Here is a 22,740-nt window from a genome sequence, read left to right as displayed (position 1 = left end):
TCTCTCTCTCTCTCTCTCTCTCTCTCTCTCTCTCTCTCTCTCTCTCTCTCTCTCTCTCTCTTAAATACACATCGCATGGCCATAAGTATTTTGTATGTACGAATGGGTACAGGCAAAATGGGTGTATGGTTTAATGATGAATGTCAGTCAGGCAAAGGCTGTGTAATAGGTTTATATGTATGACATGTAGTGAGTAGAGTGGTATGAAATCTGTAAGATTAGTGTTCTGTACAATTATCCATCTTTTCCTGTCATAATTTACAGACTTGTATCTCATTATTTGTCATGCGTATGTGTTTGAAAAATCTGAATAAAATTCTAAGTTACAAAAATATATATTTGTAAATTGAAAACTATTTTCACAAACATTAACAATATATCACTAATTTGACAATATGAGCAAAACCCGGCGAAACACAACATACAATATGGATGTAAACACAAATCATTATTGTAGGTACATGTATGTGGAAAAAATGGTATTCTCTTACTGTTTTTCTAATGCACTGTTTGAATATGACACTATATATCTACCTCATTGTAAAAACTCGTTTGCTCGTGTCTGAATGATTCGGTTCGGTATTGATCATTGACGATCGAGACATTTATTTTCAGTTTTCAGTTGCAGTTTTCAGACGTTCTTTCGTATCACTTGAAGCTGTTTACACTGCCATTTATTAATTATTTCTAAACAAAATATCTGTCAACAGTCAAGACGGAATTGCTGTAAACCTTCAGCACAGTAGAAAAAGTCTCGCCGTCAGTGTGATGGGTAACGGACGGTCATAATTTTTTCCATCGTACGAAATGACCTATTCCGTTCAAGTGATGATAAACTCTGAGTATCGTTTGTTCTATTCAACATGTAGATAAGTGAGCAATAACAACAGAAAGCACGCATTCTTTCACTTTCAGACTTCATCATCAGCTGCGATGGTAAACTTCCGGTGTAAACGACTTTCGTTCTTATTTACGGGAGATCGATTTCACATTAAATACGGTTATTTGAATATAAAATATGGTCGGACTGGATAGTTTTCATATAATTATAACAACTCGTGTGTGGTGTGTTGTTATCTAATTTGAAAAGTAAAAGTTCTGGAGATGTTGTATTGTCCAAATATAAATTTATTAGAATAACTTTCTCCATAGGTCGGTGGGTAATTTCTGGAGTATCCAAACACACACTCGTACAGTCCGATGCCTAGGTCCTAACTGAAGTTACAAATCATAACCATGTCCTAATTACACTTACACAATAGCAATTAAGTAATTAGTTTGAGTGACATCTGTCATTCATAGCAATCGGCCTTTCAGACCCCGGCCGTACCCGACCAGGTAAGCCGTCCTTCGTCTGAGACTGAATGCAGTGTCCGATCTGGTATGACCAGTTAATCCTGTTACGTAATATAATTAAGTTGAAAGATATATGGTATAAGATGGACAAAGTAAAAGCATGAGTTAATCTGACAACAATGACACATGCCGACTTTAAAGGAAATGCTATCTAAATTGACACAAGATAAGGAGAAACAATTTACACAAATAGTTCCAGGATATTAATTATATTTATGTCACACGATGGAATAAATTGAATGAAAGTTTGTAGTTTAAAATACGCTAAATAACGAATATAACGATATATTAAATTAGAGTTCAAATTTAGCACTTTTATCATAAAATTCTTTATGATATACTTTTGACGTTCTTAATTGTTGTTAATAATTGTTGATGACACTTTTTTTAATCCAAACGTGGTGTGGTTAGGTTACCGGAAATCATTCTGAAATTTAGCCAAAATGCGCAGCTTCCTGCGCACTGGTGTGCTAAATTTGAGAAGGATGGACCCACCTTAATTGGAAAAACGACAATGTTTCAATTATGTTAACTGCGAATTTCCTTCCGTGTTACGTAGGCCTACTGTACCTGCGAATGCTGAAACTGCTGAATCAGAGTAATCTGATTTCGTACAGATTTCCGTTTCATTTCAAATTTGTGGAAACATATTTTTTTCCGTTCATTGTTAGAGGTGTTGAGATATATTTCCGTGTCCAATTGCTGGATTCAAAGGTCATAACATCTCTATTGCAGTCTGACGCGTCTGTCATTCACTAAATATGTATATAGACTAAATGAATAAAACATCAGAATAAATGAAATAAGAACGTCTGTTCCTCAGCAAGAGTAACCAGTACTCATGGAGAGCCGGAGAGTGAAGGGAGGTGCGGGGATGAGGTACTCGCCTCGTCTGTCAATACACCCATAAATAGCCCCGTTCCAGAAAACATGTGATTTTGTCGTTACCGTTCATAATATCACGGCGGGGGCTGTCTCAATTGACATGAACATGTTTTTCTTTAATTTATTTTATGATTAACCATATATCATGCAGTATAATTTTCGGTAGACTTCACTAGACATCGACATAGAAAAAATTCAATTGGTCGGACATTTTGCTGTCTCCGTGATGACACGCTAAATCCCTCGTGGATATAGATGTACACGGCATGTACGATATTTATTGTCAGTACAGTGTTTCTAATATAGCAATTAAACTTACTTGTGTGATAGTCCATGCCCTCATATCATCATGTCGGACATCCCGGTCCCGAGTCCATTTTTCAAGCTAAATAGGAAGACGACGGGGCCGTTTTCGTTTAAACGGTTCAACGGTCGGACCAAAGTTGTTCGTTTATCAAATATTAAAAATAATCTGATGCTGCTTTCAGGGGAGCCTTGCAAGGCCTGTATAAACGTTTGCAGGTCCGTCCGGATTTATAACCAATTAAAGTTCAAATTTAGCACTTTTATCATAAAATTCTTTATGATATACTTTAGACGTTCTTAATTGTTGTTAATAATTGTTGATGACACTTTTTTAATCCAAGCGTGGTGTCGTTAGGTTACCGTAAATCATTCTGAAATTTAGCCAACATGCGCATCTTCCTGCGCAGTGGCGCTAAATTTGAGAAGGTTGGGCCCACCTTAATTGGAAACACGACAATGTTTCAATTATGTTAACTGCGAATTTCCTTCCGTGTAACGTAGGCCTATTGTAACTGCTGAATCGGAGTAATCTGATTTCGTACAGGTTTCCGTTTCATTACAAATTTGTGGAAACTGATTTTTTCTTGATGAAGATATTTTCATATATCTAAAAAGGTTGAATCAATGTCAAAATACAAAGTTTGTTTGTGAATTATTAAGGAATTTAACCATGTATGTATGATTAGTGAGTTGGTAATACAGAGTTTAACTGAGGGAATCGTGTAGTCGTTATTGTTTCGAAGGCCATAACGATCTTTTTATTTCTGAAATTAAAAGGGATAGAATCACAATTTAAATTGCTATGCATCTTATATAATTAGCTGTTTGAATTTTCACCAGTTTCTTTGAAATCCGTGTCAAAACCTGTTTCATAAAACAAAGCATCAATACTGACATATGTTCTAAGCACTGTTATATAACGGACCGTTTCTGTTAGGGTCCTCTATAACTGATTACATCCAAATCTACCACAACCATTCAATAACTTACCAGCATATTCTAAAACTTGCAAAAGGAAATTATTCCCAATTGAAAAAAATAACAAAACGAAGAAACTGGGACTGTTTTATAAGATAAATAACAAATAAACTCTCAATTATTTCTACCATCTTCGATTCTACTGCGTTTTATTGGAAGACATAACGGTTATGCACCGCACACGCACAAATAACGACTGTAGGATTCCTCCAATCTGACTCTCCCTTACTAATTTCCTTCATACCCCCTACTCTTCATAGTTTAAAAGCCATATATGATCAACTCTGTCACTACTCTATTAAAATTAATTAAAAGCGTTATTACTTCAATTATACAGTAATCCCCACTCATTTGCTTTAGGTCTGGAGATCGCAAGTTGAATATATTGCATACAAACTTCGGACACCAGTGTAGTTACCTTAATTACGAACCCTTTAGAGCAAACCTTGTTGATAAGACTTCTTGTAATTATGAACAGCCTTTCATTAAGAATGCATTTTTTTTTATTATGCAAAGCTTAAATACGTTGGATATTGTTAGTTATGGAAGCAATTTTGTTTAAACATTCACCGCTTACCATGGACCTAAATGAAAATACTTTTAGACATGAGAAAAAATAATCAAATCCAGCAAAATATTTCGATTTCAAATAAATTCTTAATAATGTGCCTGGTTCATTTTTTCATGTTATCCTTTGCTCAATGTTGCTCTAGACTGCAATACCATCCTTCTGTATAAGATTAGACTGTCACCACACATGACAATATATAACTCAATGTCCGGATGTTCTTGTCTGCGATACAGTAAAGCACAACAGGATCGCATCATCAATATTGACACCAAATGGAGGCACTTTTTACATGACGGCTTTCTTTCATGTAACGACATGGAATCGTTACCTGTATATGTATTAGTATTTCGCCAGTTGCGTGCTTTATTTTTTTGGTGAAGAAGCGGATATTTTTACACAAGTATCAGTAAAAAGCTAATTGTGCAAAGATTGTATCTATTTATCATTTTCCGAATCCTTTTTTTTTTTAAAGACATCCTGTTTTAAGGCAGTTAATGTAAAAGAAACCTTTTTACTATTATAGTATATAATATGTAAGTACAAAATCCAGGAATTTTTTTTGTAATTGTTTTATTTTTCCAAATAAATCATCAGCATAAAAGCAACCAACATCCTCATACACTTCCAATATCATAATAAACATCATCATCATCATCATCATATCATCAGCATCATCATATCATCATCATCATCATCATCATCATCATCATCATCATCATCATATCATCATCATCATCATCATCATCATCATCATCATCATCATCATCATCATCATCATCATCATCATCATCATCATCATCATATCATCAGCATCATCATCATCATCATCATCAGCAGCAGCAGCATCATCATCGTCATCAACAGCATCAGCATCATCATCATCATCAACAAGTTTCCTCATCAACTTTATCTATCCTTATCATTCACGTCTATCAAACAATGATTACATCATACATTTCAACAATTAACTTTCAGCATTCCTACTCATTAAACTATCATCATCATCATGATAAATATAATTCATTCATCTACAACATTATCATTATAATCAATCCTTGTCAACAATAATACATAATCATCCTCATCAATTATAAAAATCATCATCAATATTATCATTGCTGACCTAAATAATTATCATGATCACCAACAGCATCCTCAGTTTTTATCAATTATATCCTCATTAATTATGAAATCCAATTACATATATTACTGCTGATAATTAATACATATATGTATACAAACAAAAATATTTAAGGTAGTAAATGTAAAAGAAACCTAGTGCAAAATCCAGGAGTTTGTTAGGTAGGGGCTGTCCCAATCACCTGCTCTCTGGATTGGCACATGTGATAGTTTGTTTTAATTTATTAATTTATTATGTATAATAGCTGTTCTTAACAAAATTATGATATGATCTATATATTTTTACATTAAGATGATTGATCCCTGTCATGTAACTGTATGTTTTTTTTATACTGTGTAACTATATACTTGTACGATGTAATTGGGATATATGACACTATAATAAACAAAATTGACTTGACTTGGCTCTATGTTCAAACATATTTTATGATTTGCAGTTACGCATTGGAGAATATAATTTGAACGAAACCGATTAGCATTGAAGTGAGTCTGATTTCGAAAGTTTGTTCTCAAAAACTCATAATATGGGGAAAGTCGCAAACCTCAGTTCACTAGCCCAATCCAGTCAGATACTATAGACGGCAAGCGCAGAGGAGCAACTTTCCCGCTGATACATCGGAGCTGAATTTAAAACCCCTTTTGTTTTTGTTTTTGTACCTTTCTTGTTTTTATTTGTTTAATTAGCCTGTGATACATGTATTTGCTTGCCATTTCTTAAATAGCTTTGAAATTACCTACATGTTGTTTATTCATGTTATTTCTTATTTATAGCCATTGTTTGTCGCAATAATAGCACTAGAGTACTAATATTTGTTGTTTTAGATATGCGACGCTAAATAAAAAAATCTTGTATTTTGTATCTTGTAAAAGATTTTTCTTCATTTCATTGCGGATACCATGGTTCTATGTGTGTTATTTTTTCCTACGTGTTTGGAAACGCTGGAACATTGCGGATACCATGGTGCTATGTGTTTGATTCCTACGTATTTGGAAACGCTGGAACATTGCGGATACCATGGTGCTATGTGTGTTATTTTTTCCTACGTGTTTGGAAACGCTAGAACATTGCGGATACCATGGTGCTATGTGTTTGATTCCTACGTATTTGGAAACGCTGGAACATTGCGGATACCATGGTGCTATGGTTTGATTCCTACGTGTTTGGAAACGCTGGAACATTGCCGATACCATGGTGCTATGGGTTTGATTCCTACGTATTTGGAAACGCTGGAACATTGCGGATACCATGGTGCTATGGGTTTAATACCTACGTATTTGGAAACGCTGGGACATTGCGGATACCATGGTGCTATGGGTTTGATTCCTACGTATTTGGAACAGCTGGATGACGAAATCAGTGGAAGCTATAAGGAAGGTGCATTCGGAGGACATATCGATATCATCGGCATCAAGTTGAGCAAAACTTGACATGATGGCAGCAGATGTTTAGTTGTCGGTCTGATTGACATGATGCTATTCTTGGACTCCTTGAGATTCCAGGACGTGTCAATTGATGTTACCAAAATACCTGCAATGTTCTATACCTTTGTCTTTTGACATCTGGCACGTCAGGTGGTTTCAAACGGCTCAATTCCTCATTGACGTTCATTATAACTACATCACAGAGCACAATGGGAGAGGATGGTTCTATGTTCTTGTGCTGTTTTACTTTCAAAAAGACAATCACATAATTGTAAATAAAGATGTGGGTATGTACGCAAAGCAGCACCCAAGAAAGATGATGATGTTAAACACACTTACTGAAAGACATAACACGAAATACGCCGCGAAAATGATTGAAATGTAATAACCCCGTTTCTTTTTTTTCTTCCTCCGCCGAAGCTTTTCCACACATTTTCTCCGAAACTACAAGTCGTATTCCAATAAGCATGCGTATTGGTGGGCGCGAGATGATGTGCAAGACACCTTTGTTTTACCATTGCACATCCATGATGGCTGCCATGGCCTCTGAGTAGTCGAAATTTAGATATTGGCAGATTTCGACCAAATTTGGTACGTGGGTACGAACAGTACAGTGACCTCAATTAGCATCATTTACGACTGTGGGGTCGTTTTGGGGACTTGTTTTAACGTCTGCCGTAACAATCAGCACTTGTTATACTTGTCTATTGAATGTGTCATCTTTTGTTTTGAGTCATTAAAACCTTACCCATTTACTGTAAGTTTCATTTTTATTCTGCCAAGGCAAATGGTTTACTTATTACAAAAACATATTATCAACAGGTAATTAAATTTCATAAAAAAGGGAAATGAAATATGAATAAAACATAAACAGATACTGCTAAAATTTGTTAAACTATTTAGTCTATTGGTATTTAAAAGATTGTGCAAAATAAAGTTGAGGGTATTAGTAACAAAATGACAATGTTTTGCTATTATGAAGACTGCAGAATGTGTTGTTTGGCTTAAAATTTGAAAATATATTCAGTGACAATTTGCAATGATCAATTAACTTATCAGGACCCAATACAAAATTAGGTTTGTAGCATGTCCATTGAGCGAATAGACAACACTTCCAATGTGTCTATGAAAACGAAATGTTTAATTCGAATGAAGGGTATTGACGGTATATGATTCAATAGATTGCTGTTTAAATATCGTTTAATTGTTTTACGAGGGGGCTCATTATACATGGGTCCGTATTCATTAAAACCGTTATCATGCTTAAACTCAAGTTTTGTGCTCCAACTTAATTGCTTATGCCGGTAATAAATAAATCAAATTTGCATTTTGTCAATGATCTAAAGGATTTTCGGAGAGACTTAGTGGGAGGCGCACGTCTACGACCGTATGAAGAATGATACCATTTACGATGTGTAAATTTGATTTTCTGACCGCGTGACATGATTTTGAGCCAGTGACAAGAAAGTGGGATTGAACACAGAGTACATGCTTGAGTACGCAGATAGTTTCATGAATACAGGACCCGGCATATGCAAAGTAGACCACCCACCAGAAATTTTGTCCCTAGACTTTGACCAAGGGGTTACCGCCCCCTTGACCAATGCCTTTATACGATCGTGGACATGCGCCTCCCACTATGTAAAAATTCCGGATCCCCCGTGTCATGGCAACGTTATACCAACATAAAAGCGCTGTGAATAGACGCCGCGTGATTACGTAATGATAACCACCTCCTGTCATCGATTTGTTCATTTGTTTTACAAAAACTGCTGAAAACCTGTGCTCATGTATAAAATACTCGTTATTTACCAAACAGTGATCACCTCGCAAGCTGATACACATGGCAGGTAAGAACACAGGGACCTGCGTGTTAAGACTGAATGTGTATGCATGCGACATATACCGATTATGACGGAGTGTTATCAGACGTTTTAGGGATTTAGCTCAACACCTGGCTATATCAAATTGTGGAATGCGTAACCATTTTTCCTGCTGTCGCGGCAGAGTGAGCCAGCCCAAAGGTCCCGTCTCACTTTCGGTCAGTTTTGGAGACAGGTGAAACTAGAGCTTTGGCCCCATTGTACGCATGTGTTATGGCACTGTAGAGGGAACAATTACTTTTCTTACTTCTTATAGGCGGAAATGAAACTTGAGAATTCGTTAACGTGATTATGCTTCCACCTATTTTGAAGGAGAGAGAGGAAATATTTGACGTTTTCCCGGGGTTCATATAAAAAATCTTTAAAATATCGTTCCTAAGGATGGTATATACCTAAAATGTAACCCCTAAAATGTCATCCATGGGGTTGACATTTAGCCGAGTGTCTGAACCGCCATCAGTAAAGGTCCCAGCATAGTAATTACTTTATCTAATTCTCAGGTTCCTCTGGGTAAGAGAAGTTCCGAGTGTATCGATGCAGGATAAATGTCGGTAGTCGCCCGAGTGGCGCTTGTTGATCGGTCTGTCATCAATTACACCACTGTATACCAGAGATCTCGGTATAAAGGTAAAAGCATATGTATGTTAATACAAGTACATGTATTGTTTGTATCAAAATTGCCGCGATGTGCCGCATAACAGATATATATACACGTGCCGGTACGTAGTGTGTGCACACTCCTGTTTGTAAATGTGCGATATTATCACGCACCGACAACACTGGATGTTCCCCGCCGCCTGGCTGTAGTCTTGTGTATACTACTAGAATCATCGGCTTTGCGAACTTCTCAACAACTCATCTTCAAAACTGTCTATTGCGCACATGCATACCGTGTGGTTTCTACTGTGTGTTGGGACCATCACGCGAACAGTGGATGGTTGTTTTTGGTAGACTTCATACAGGCAATACTTCAGAGATGGACACTCCGAAACAGTCAAACGGAGTGACCAAAGTCACCAAAGCAAGCAGATTCGCCAACAAACGGAAACAGAAGCGGGTCCAGCGACACCGTTCCGATGGATTTGTTGTGGGATTAGACCTAGGGAACTCCGAGGATGAGAGTTCCCCGGACAGGGGGGCCGGGAGCGGGGACGCTGTTAACTTTCTTTTATGGATCCGGAACCCGACAATCGCCAACCTGGCCAAATTACGACGGTGCATCAAACGAAATGACCGGGACTGGATGTCGGAGTTCCTGGAGTTTGACGGTCTCGGGTTCCTGTTTCAGTGCCTGAAGAAACTCGGCGAGATTGGCGGGACTCACCTCTCGGACATGGTCCTAAGGATGGAATGTATTATGTGTATCAGGGAGGTGGTCAACTCCCAAAGTGGACTAGACTGTCTCCTAACTCTCAAGGGCCGTAATGATAATCTGTTCGGCAGGAGGTTCGCTTCCGGTAGGTGTTTTAATCTTAACCCCTTCCCAGTCTATTAAAAAAACCACCAAAACCCCCCACAGAATTATTACAGAAAGTTTTATTTTCAAGACTCTAAACAAACTGCTGAATGTAATTTTGATTCACTTTCAGGATTAAGCGCCGTAGTTTGTTCATGGTATGAATATAATTAACGCTCGGTTACATTAATTGCCGAGATAAGGTGTAAATTTATTTCGACCCCAATTATTTTTCACGTTTCCATTGCCGATACGTAGATTAAAGCTAATAGATTTGCCAAATATTCGGTCAGTTAAGTTACACGTGTGTAACCTCTTTGAAAACAAAGAACTGTGGTATATCGCTAAGAACAATAAGGGTATGTGTATACAAATTCAGGAAACATATAATATGTACTGTATTTTTATATTTTCCCCATGACCCACATACTGAATAATTGTGAGTTAAAACCACAAGTAAAACAGTGGAATTTTATATCAGCCTTTCACGAATACAGCCATACAGCTATTTAACGTTTTAATATAATCAAAACAGCTTCACATTACTCCGTAGTACAATAACTACCGACGCGTACACACGTAATGTACGGACCAGTACAGCCGTATATATTTCTTGAGATCGGTGAAGCCTGGCTACACACTAATAGATAGAACACCTAGCTACCTATACTAGTTAACAAAATAACTATTCCTGGCTTGAAAAATATTTCAATGACTCACTAAGCACTGTGTAGCGATCTCAAGCGTGTTCTACACTTAACTATATACAACACGTGCATTACATGTCTAAGGCCTTCATTGTGGTCAGGGTTCAAACCCCGGTATTTATAGGTCATGGAGTCGAAGGACATATGTTTAGTCATCAATGACAGACTGTCTGCTGACATCATCATTTGTCGACTTCTTGCTGACGTCATCAACGGACGACTGTTTAGGTCAGTGCAGTGTTGTTCTTCCTTAACTTGTGACTGTCGAAAGAGGCCAACACAGTTCGTTCTGAACAGTTTGAAAAGAGAAAAAGACCAACACACATTGTTTAGTGTAGCTTTCACAGAATTGATACTCAGGACATTTTACTTCGTATTAGCAATAACGCAGCCACCCACAGCGCGCGCGTGTATCTGACCCCATTGTACCATCCAGTACCTGGAGAGGACGTCTGGGCAGAATTTGGGAAAGGTTTGTGGGCCTTTAAGTAAATAAAAGAAGAAATAGCAAAAAAAAAAGAAGAAATAACCCTTTACCGCAATATTATCAAAGTATAAAAAAAATACATGGTGTAACACACTGAGGACCTGCGAGTATACCTCTTGCTTCACCCCGAATACAAACAACCTCTCCCCCATTGTGAAATCATGATAATACACTCCAATAGTTTCAATCTCATAGAAGGTACATTGTAATACGGATATAACATTCAAACCAAAGCTTACATCAATGGCGAGGATGTAGGTACATGGCTAAGGAATGTTAGATACGTGTTTGAAGTATTTCGAAGTTGCGATCATTTTCTCGGAAATGTAGACTTGAACGTAAGTGGGCACCTCGACCGGTGGTGGTTTTTAAGTGCATGGCGGTAGACTCCCGTTGATCTCCGCGGTGTATCCTGGTACGTTAGGTCAGATGTGTGTATAGCTACTGTTGACGTGAAGTGTTATTTTGTTTTAAACAACTTAATTGCTCCGATTAGATGAGACAATCTGCACATACATGCTTCTGAACTGTTATCACACATGCTGCTACAAATGTAGCGTCATCGGCAACTTCCTGTCCTACCATCGTTTATTACCTCCAAATTGAAGATTTACAACAATATTTATTTGTAGGACACAAACGCTGAGCATTTTAATTTCGCATACATCTATTCCGTAACTGCTATATTTCTTAAACCACTTAAATTTTAGCTAAACGCAAATACCATGTGCTACATATGTACCGACCGAGAGACTTCAGAATTATATCAAAAATCACAATTAATATTTCTGTTTTGTTCCTGATAGAGGCACAAAATTATATCAAAAATCACAATTAATGTTTCTGTTTTGTTCCTGATAGAGGCACAACATACTATGACATTTTTCTTTTAAAGCAAATTCTTGTAAAATCATTAACTGGCCATAAATCATGCAAAGGGTTTTATTAATTTGACCTAATGGAGATAAAAGTCCTCAAACAAAAATATGTCAGGCAGTTGGGCTCCCCACTTCCTAGAACCGCGAATCAATAAAGCCTCAAGAAATTAAAAAATATGTTTTAAACATTTCAATGTGTAAATGTGCAGTGTTGCGCATTGAGATTTTAGATAGCCCCTATAAATAACACAACAAAGGCCACTGTTAATATGCACAGCATCTACGTGTGTTAAATCTGGGTTACGACCACAATTTCTTTAACGGTCTGCTCGTTTTGAAGCCTCAGGTTAACGTTGTACCTCAGTGTTACGTAGTCTATGTAAGCTCCGCATTATTCAGAAGTTATTCGCTCTCGCCTCAGCACAATACATATAAATGGATATTCGAATAATTAAGGGATATCATGGGGAAAAGCGTGTTGGTTACCCGCAGTTTTGTGTGGAATGTTCACATGTGTATTTCCAATTAAAATCGAACAAAAGTTTTGCGTACTACGCCATTGTTTTTAGCTGTAGCGATGAATATTCACTGACAGTTCACCCTATCTACACATATACTTATTTGACGATAACACTAACAACTAAGACGGTGATTCATAATCCCCACTGTGTCTCCCCTATACAACATGCGGTACGTACATGTCTGGAGCTGTAGGTGTCCGAGTTATGATGAAAGAGAGTTATAGACGAAAGGGACCTGCGAATTTGTAACAGCTTTATTTGGACCTAAACTAAGGTGTTCAGAGTAATTTTACATGTTTAAAGGGTTAAGATCGACTTTCGGTAAAAATACAGCCCTCAATGATTACAAATGTACATATTCTCGTATCTATAACCATTGGGGTGGCAGTTTTACTGAAAGTCGATCTAAACCAATAAAACATGTAAAATTACTCTGAACACCTTATAGTTTAGGTCCACATATAGCTGTTACATGTTCTCAGGTCCCTGTGATATGGACAGGTATTTTGAACCAAGCAAACCTCATTCATATAGCATATTTATATGCAATTTATACTATTTAAATGCCTCTGAGGGTTTATTTTGTCTAAGGAATATCCAGCTTCATTTGTCTGTATACCGATTGTAGAGATCGATGCCAAGTTCAACATTCACAAACTGCTGATATGGGGTGGTGGGTTGTTTATAAGAACGTTTAGCAAGTGTTAAATCAATAAAACCTTCACATAAAATACGATACTCTTTCTGACCCCTCATTCGAGATAACTCCTCCTATCCTCGCCGCACATGACGTAATAACCTCTGGTGAACCATGTCTTGTCTCTAAAACATGTATTACATCACTACATATGTCGTAAGGAGAAATAAAACCCCCAACACATACCCTGTATATGCGTATCAACGATAAATAATCCTCCTTAGACACAATGTATCATAACATTGCATTCCTCACAACATTACATTACTTAGATATACTTATCAAAACATTACATTACGTAGATAAACTTATCACAATACTACATTACTTAGATATACTTATCACAATATCACATTACTTAGATATACTTATCACAATATAGCATTATTTAGAGATACTTATCACAATATCACATTACTTAGATATACTTATCACAATATAGCATTACTTAGATATACTTATCACACCATTACATTACTTAGATATACTTATCACCCCATTACATCCCTTAGATATACTTATCACAATACTACGTTACTTATAAACGTATCACAACATTACATTACTTAGATTTACTTATCACACCATTACATTACTTAGATATACTTATCACACCATTTCATTACTTAGATATACTTATCACACCATTTCATTACTTAGATATACTTATCACACCATTACATCACTTAGATATACTTATCACAATACTACGTTACTTATAAACTTATCACAACATTACATTACTTAGATTTACTTATCACACCATTACATTACTTAGATATACTTATCACACCATTACATCACTTAGATATACTTATCAGACTATTACATTTTTTCCATACATGTATCTATCACAACATTCCATTTCTCAGATATATACTTATCACGACATTACATTACTTATACATGCATTTCATATACTCATCACACTAATACACTTCTTGGAATACTTATCACGATATTACACTTCTTAGATATACTTATCACGACATTACATAACTTAGATATACTTATCACACCATTACATTACTTAGATATACTTATCACACCATTACATTTCTTAGATATACTTATCACACCATTACATTACTTAGATTTACTTATCACACCATTACATTGCTTAGATATACTTATCTCAACATTACATTACTTAGATTTACTTATCACACCATTACATTACTTAGATATACTTATAACGACATTGCATTAGGTAGATATACTTATCACGATATTAGATTACTAAAATATACTTAGAACAATACTACATTACTTAGATATACTTATCACGATATTACATTACTTAGATATACTTATCAAAATATAACTTTACTTAGATATACTTATCACAACATTGCATTACGTAGATATAATTATCAAAACATTACATTACTTAGATATACTTATCACACCATTACATTACTTAGATTTACTTATCACACCATTACATTACTTAGATATACGTAGCACGACATTGCATTAGGTAGATATACTTATCACGATATTAGATTACTAAAATATACTTATCAAAATATAACTTTACTTAGATATACTTATCACGATATTACATTACTTAGATATACTTATCAAAATATAACTTTACTTAGATATACTTATGACAGTAATAGTATTACATTATTTAGGTATACTTATCACAACATTATATTACATAAATATACTTATCACAACACAACATTACTTAGAAATAGTTTAATTGTCAGGAGAAAGATGTTTTCGCGCATATATCGATGTCACACACGTCGCACAAACAGTTGATATTATTAATGAAAACAAGGGAAATATATACTTTATTACAAACTGTTATCCTTTCTAACGGTTTCCATTCAGGCTCCACCGTAACACTAAGTAGTGACGATAATGTAGGCGTGCATATGGCTGTTTCTGTGACATGTTGACCAAATGAAGGGAATCATTTGTTAAATATAGTGACAGGCAGAGGACATTTATTGAAAATATATTACAATACTGTTCGATATCTGACATTAATTGCTTATTGAAAGGTGATATACTTGACTATCAGCGAGCCGTTTACACGTAGGCTCATGTCATATACTAGTTCTTACATTTGATATATATTTTGTACATATTGGTTAGATACAAATATATATGTGGGTGTACATTTCATATACATGTTGATATCTTTGTGCATGTTGGTCCATTGATATTATTATAAAAAGGAAGTTCTTTATGATATGCAGTTATCGATATAATTATAAAAAGATAGACAATATTACGGATTATATTATACATCTTTAATACATTACAAAACATCCAGCCCTGTTACTCAGGCGCCCCACCCAGCCATTTATGTTTTGTTTACGTGCTATGATGCTTTCATTTCTATCAAATTTCGGTTAATTAATTGATTAATGCCATAGGGAAACATGCCAGTCTAGTTTCAAACTCTGCTCGTGTATACCTACATAGCATGCACGTGTGGAGACGATGAATGTGAGCTATGTCTTACACAGAAACCATGCAGACTGTGGTCTTAACGGATATACACACAAACAGACGGTTTTCTGGGGTATTTTTGTTTTCTCAAAACTAAAATACATGTATATATAACAAGGTGGTATCAAATTTGGTACCATATCACAGAGTAAGATACTCCGACACGTTAAATCACAAGCCGTTACCTTTCCAGTTTTTTACAAACTGACATAGGGATATTTTAGCGGTTGACGTTATCTTTTGATCATCGCGTGATACACGAGTTAGATCATTTGATGTACCTCTCACCGCCAGCCGTACAGGTATAAAGTTACCAGTCTGTATTTAACCACAGTGGCGACAGAATGTTTTTGGAAGGGAAATGAAAAAGTTTCTTCAAGATATACCAGCAGATTCTTTTCATATCTATAGACTTAGTCTTACTGCCAGGAAAAGATGGATCATCCGTCTTTGTGCAAGGTCAGGCTCGTGGTTTTTCTTGCTCGGTAGACCAATCAGCTAACAAAAACAAAACGTAACACAAACAAAACAACAATACGGAAAGGCACGTGGGATTGTTCTCACGGATCCCGCGAAACATCAGCTGACCTCGGTAAACAAACACACGTATACCAAGTGAATGGTATCGATACATCACGTGATTGATGGTATATTTAGATAAAGAAGGAATGTTAACACGATGGTTACAGCGAGGCATCGAGTTTGTCCTATCTCCAACACTCAATAAATCATGTTTTTAGAGGTAGCTTTGTCTGCCTCTGATGGGTGTTTGTTGTATATAAGTCTGCCAATAAAAAGGTACTGAACCTTCTTCTGATTCAATAGCATGCTTGTACCCCAACTAGATAATTTTACTTCAGAACAATATATCACAGGTCTGCATTCGACTGTTTTTCAATTATCCCGAAGACAACTTTGTTTTTTGCAGTGATGTAAGCCGTTTCGAAATTTCTGTTCTAAATCTATATCATTTCTAATAATTTCAATTAACATCTCATGATAAGTTTGACGACTTTGCGATAAACTATCTATATAGCAGATTCTCTCTCCCACATTAACACTGAGCAAGGAACCGCCGATAAACACCTGACGCGTATAGGCGTGGATCATATATAAGTTTGCACGATACACGTTTACTTATCACGAGCCAAACCTATATACGTCATAGAAGAATGTGTAGATGTTTTTTGTTTGTTTGTGTATTTCGTCAGGTGTGTTGATCAGAGACGACAGATTACATGCAAACTCTGGAACTCGTTATCAGGCCCAGAGGAGGCTCATCTCCAAATACATACCGGGGTTCATTGACATATGATTCTTTTTCAATACTTCTCTGATAAGTTGTCGGGGGAGTTCGACTCGTAAAGTTGCCTCCGTGTAGCATGTATAAGGATCCAATAATGCGTAGAATTTCATGATAAACTAAATAGAGACAATTAAGTCTTATTTGTATATCTAATATGATTTCAAAAAACAAATTTGAGGTATATGCATGTGGGTTTTTAAACCTATGAGATGTATGAGAATGGTTACGTTTTCAGCTGTAAAATATCCGGAATATACAGCTATTAACCAACTGTTTATGAGAGGAGTTAAAAGGTCTACTGTAAACATTGACTGTCTATGTTTCAGCGCTGGAGACGAAGAACCTGATGGTGAAAATGCAGGTGTTTGAATTGTTGTCGGCCCTGTGTGTGTACTCTACAGACGGTTACTACCTCACACTCGACGCTCTCGAGAACTATAAGGTCTGTCATATTGTAGTAAGATACATATATTTACGTTACAAATATATAACATTAACCGACAAAATCCAAAAGTTTCACATATGTCATTTTCGTTATGATTAGAGACCCTTGTGATCACGCTGTCATTGTCACCATTTCCAAAGACGCTAAATCAGAGTAACATCCAAGTGCCATTTAGTAGTTTCCAGAAACGGCAAAGATCGAAAATAAAGTTTGTTTTCTCTGAAAAGAACTGTCACATTTGGGGCGTATTTAAGTCCGTGATATTCAGGAATCACATCAAAACCGGAAGGTCGAGAAAGTAACATGCTACTGCATGATCGTGACACGTGACTTGCTCTATCAAAATAGCGCTTACAGTCAGAATAAAGCCTAAACACACTGACACGTCCAATGCGAAAACATTTTATCAACTATTTTTGGTAAACAACTGTATTCTATTTTTTGGTCGGACGGATAAATATTACTTTATAGGCAACATAAAATAATTCCTTTCAATGATTTATCAAGACTGTCGTCAAAAGTTATATGCATTCTTGAAATACAATGTACCTAAGCTAGCAATCCATATTACGATAGAAACATACATTGATAATGATTTTTCTTTAATTCATATAGTCTCGTTTAACCAGACTCTTGTTGTCTGCGCAAGCTAAGCCGAACAGAGAGTGATCAAGCGTCTGGTTGAGCGAGACAATAATTCATATTTCATTATAGCAATTACTGCGGTAACGCAAAATGACGTCTTGACGCGTAATCTCGTTCAACAAGACGCTTGATCACTTCTCTGTTCGGCGAAGCTTGCGCAGACAAGTTGAGTCTGGTTGAAGGAGACTATTTGACCCGAAGCTGGAAAATAGTGTTTGATTTGATAAAAGCCTATATATTAACACAGAATAAGGGTTTAACTTCAGTCTAGATGTTTAAATTCAAATTTGTTTGACAAAAGTTCGTTTCACTCCTTCGCTCCCGTAGTTCGCGCTTTGCTTGAATGGACAATATTCCTACTGTAGACCCATTTTGGACAGAATTTCGATCTCCTGTGATTGTAAGCGCCTACCTACATGGGGTCTGCAGTAGGTTTTGTGTTTCCTTCATTGTCCTCCTCTTCGGTGGTCATACAAAAAACAAAATTGTTTTGCTTTCCCCAATTATTGTTTTCCTATTTTACTAGGGGCGTTATACTTTTAAACATACGTGACTCCATTGACATAATTACCGTTTAATCATTCGCGTGTGTCCCTGCACGACATGTCATGTTGATGAATAGATTTATTTTTATTTTTGTGTATAATAAAACGTCACATCGATACAATGAGGCCATAGAGGGCAATTGCAAAGAAAAGCGTAAATCCTATCGGCAATCAAGAGAAGTCGGTTCAGAAAATAAAACTGTAAGGTAGGAAGAGGATAGATGCAGATATAGTGCAACTGGAAATATTCTTTCCCCGAACACTCAATGGGTTTGCTGAATAGTTAAAACATACCAAGAGACTGTTCTGAAAGGATCACATTGCGGGTTCTTTTTGGTTAGTAGTGTATAACAGAATTTTCAGGAGTTCAATTGCTTAAGAACGAACGCGTTCTCAAATGTGCTGTCACGTTAGAACATCATAGGCAATCAAGTTGCATATTGTCGGAAAGGTTAAGCAATGCATAGCATTCGGTCCTTCATTGACATCAACGACTCTGTATTATAACTAAATACATTCTTATACTTGAGAAAGTATTAGCTTGGTCTTGGGATTGTCACAAAAATTACACTAGAACACTAAAAGGGTCTCTATATAGGTCAGCATTGCATTTTTCTCTCTGCTATAAATTCCTTCATTGGAAGTACATGGCAGTAAAAATTGCTTCCTTTATAATCTTCAGTATAGTATAAATAACGCTGTAATTTTTATGTATTTTGATAGATATTCAAGAAACTGCAGTACCGCTTCAGCCTCCTTGTTAACGAGTTACGGACATCCGACTTGACTACCTACAAGACGACCATCATGGCGCTCATCAACTCCGTCATCGTGGCCAATGAGAGACTCCAGGAGAGACAACGAATCAGGAATGAGTTTGTATGTACGTGTCGTCTCTAACATAACCTACCGGATATTACGTCATTGAAGCGTTTTGTTACGACCATAAAAATACCTTTATCATCGATTGTTTTTAGTACGACAATGACTGTAGTGCTGTCACTAGCGCCAGTCACCGATTTGATATTTCATCATTGTTACATTTCAATAGTTTCCTATTATAACTGGGAGCTTTACTTATTACAGTTTTAAAAACAGGATATGCCCTCGGTTTCCCAAAAGTTCAGTTATCTTTTGAAGTTAAACGAACAAAAAGTAGTGTCATAGCTAGCTTTGGGAATGACATATGCAGAAAATTGAGATAATGCCCCTTTATTTACATGACGGCAGGAAAGGACTGGATTTCATATTTGACATTCAATTATCTTTGACTGGTAAGTGATGGTGAAAATGTTTCAGTGTTCTCTATCACATTCCATTTAAACGTTAATTTACGTTATATATTTACTGCCATCATAGATGATTATTTCTTATTTTTCTTAAAAGTGGTAGTTGATATTCCCTGCTTAACATTCAGCATTAAGGGAAAACGTAACAACTGGTTCACCCGTTGTCAGTATAATGTGACTGGGCGGAATGCTGTGCTTGGTGCCTTCGGCATGGTATTTCAGTGAGATAGCACTATAAAGTCGGCATTGGATCCACGCTATCACGAGGAGGCAAGAACACCAGCATACCCTTTTTCCTGCATACATACACGCAAGCACGCATACACTACACACATGGGGGCACGTCCTTAAATGACCTAAGCTGTTTACAGGCCGTTAAACGAAATTAAATCAAACAAACCAAATCTTATAATTCTATCGTCAAATCAGATCTTGGAATCATCAGCACCATCTCGAACCTGCGCGTTGAGGACGACCCCGAACTTAACTTACAGTGTGACGTATTTGATGAGGAGTGCGGCGCAGATGAGGAAGCGATGGAGGAAATGCGGGAGGCGGGGAACGTGAACATCAGCGACCCCGAGGCCTTATTTAAAGCAGTCTATTCAAGGGTATGGCGATTTGGTCGACTAAAGTTTTAATGTTGATCTCTTTTTGAATTAAAACTATTGAAACCATATTTTAATTTCCAACGTCACTTGAATTTCAAAGCTTGCTCTTTGTTTCGTGCCACAGGTAAGTATTAATTGGAGAGATCTATGTTTCACTTATGTGTTGTCCATTGTAGGTACGGGACACGCCTATTAGCTCGTCCTTACTTGGGATCCTCTATAACATGTTCCAGATCGAAAGTAACACGACCCAAAGGTAATGTAGCCATTTCTACCGAGTGGAACGAACAGTTACCTTAAGTGCACGAAAGCAACAGACCTACTGGTATTTAGGTTTCATTTCAATTTGCAACAATATGAACTGATTATGTGACAATATTGATTGAATCAAGGTCAAAGGTCAACTTCTTCTACCACATTAAAACCCCGTTCCAATGTTCCATTTTAAGGCATCGTTTGCGCATCGTTGATCGTTGGCATCGCATCGTTTCTGTGTATCGCGTCAAGATGACGGGGTTACTGTCAATGTTGCCTCGATATGTGTACACGCCTTTATTACAAAATAAACATAGCTCAAGAATAAACAATAAAATCACTAATTGACGAGCTGTTATTTTCAGCCACACGCAAACAGAACGCGTATCCTCCACTTTAATATGTTTAACATTTCCACTGGTTGGCGTAATAACATTTAACCCTTTCACCACTGTAGACCATAATGGACTCGTCCAGATCGATGCATGGTAGAGTCTACTAAAGAAACATTGGGATGAAAGGATTAAATAATCTAACAATTCATTCTTTTGTATTATATTCAGTTTTATGATGAACTGTTTGCTATTTTCTCCCTATAAATACAGCACTTTCTCTGAATGTTCCTCAATTTGATTCCACAAGTATATATTTAGTATTTTTATCAACCATTTTTAGGTACAGCTGTGTTTTGAATCTATGAATGGTCTGACGAACATAAAATATTCTTATCTCAAAGTGAATGTTATACGTTAAAAAAAAAATCATCAAAGTCAATACCTAATTTATAACACTAGATACCCCTGTATCAACCCCCCCCCCCCCCCCCCCCCGTTTATTTACAATACATATAAGGAATAGTTTTAGTTAGTGTTATGAGCTGTCTGCCATTTGTTGATACTAGGATCAGAATTCGAACGTCAGGATGGTACAGAGTCGTCAATATAATTTACAGAATTTGAAAAAACATTCGTCGGCCCTTGGATGTTGATTACTTATATATCAATTACTTACATCGACATCATAAATACCCGCTTTAATATTGAAATCTCCTAAAATATCATTTGTCCTACACATTTATATTTACGTACCACCTATTCAAGGCTATTAAAACTATCATTTTCACATTTCTGGAAACAATAATATTAATTAGTTGAAAATACACGTACATCACTGTCCAGATTTGTAACATTACTGGATTCAACAATATTCCACAATACTATGCTATCATTAATGTTATCGATAACACTAATAATAATAATAATAATAATCGCGAGTCGATGATTTATTGAAAATACGATTCCACCACATTTACCATACACCCGTTGTCAGTATAATGTGACAGGGCGGAATGCTGTGCTGGGTGCCTTCGACATTGTGTTTCAGCGAGATAGCACTATAAAGTCGGCATCAGATCCGCGCTATCACACGGAGGCAAGTACACCAACAGACCCTGTCTCCGGCACACACACACACACACACACACACACATACACAGTGACTAACACACACACACAGTGACTAACACACACACACATGCATGGAGGAGGAACGTCCTTAAATGGCACTAGCTGTTAATGGGACGTTAAACAAAATTAAACCAAACCAGACACCATACATTGTAGGAAACACATAACATTCGACTTCTACTACATCCTCTTTAGCAATCCACGTTTCAGTCAAACATACCTGCTATTTAAGTAAAACTACTTGCATTCTTTCGCGTCTCATTTGTCAACTATGATCGCCCTACTCCATGAGATAATGGAGAGTTCCTCCACAAAACCCTTACAATGTTTATGGTCGTTCGGCTCAAAGGTATTCTCTCTGTCCATCGAAGGCTGCTCAAAACACGCACTTTGGTTCAGTCGCAACGATGACCCCCCCC

General features: G+C 36.6%; 2 protein-coding genes across 5 annotated transcripts in view; one reads left to right on the top strand and one right to left on the bottom strand.

The window, feature by feature from the left end:
• Nucleotides 1-22,740, bottom strand: part of LOC110449518 (beta-1,3-galactosyltransferase 2-like) — a 94,430-nt gene that overhangs the window by 56,080 nt on the left and 15,610 nt on the right. The window lies entirely within an intron of this gene.
• The window catches only part of LOC110449517 (inverted formin-2-like), a 23,311-nt gene continuing 9,655 nt past the window's right edge, over nt 9,085-22,740 (top strand). For 2 of the 4 annotated variants that reach the window (XM_021496432.1, XM_021496431.1), the window contains exons 1-5: nt 9,085-9,998; nt 17,392-17,507; nt 19,424-19,583; nt 20,419-20,600; nt 20,777-20,856. In XM_021496432.1, the coding sequence (XP_021352107.1) occupies nt 9,476-9,998; nt 17,392-17,507; nt 19,424-19,583; nt 20,419-20,600; nt 20,777-20,856 (1,061 nt within the window). In that variant the 5' untranslated portion in view covers nt 9,085-9,475. Of the gene's footprint in view, nt 9,999-16,963; nt 17,059-17,120; nt 17,144-17,391; nt 17,508-19,423; nt 19,584-20,418; nt 20,601-20,776; nt 20,857-22,740 lie in introns of those variants that run through there. The other 2 variants (XM_021496433.1, XM_021496435.1) reach the window with 2 other exon arrangements.

The sequence above is a fragment of the Mizuhopecten yessoensis genome, unplaced genomic scaffold, assembly GCF_002113885.1.
Source record: "Mizuhopecten yessoensis strain PY_sf001 unplaced genomic scaffold, ASM211388v2 scaffold4631, whole genome shotgun sequence".
In the NCBI taxonomy this organism is placed as follows: domain Eukaryota; kingdom Metazoa; phylum Mollusca; class Bivalvia; order Pectinida; family Pectinidae; genus Mizuhopecten; species Mizuhopecten yessoensis.
This window is presented reverse-complemented; position numbering and strand designations above follow the sequence as displayed.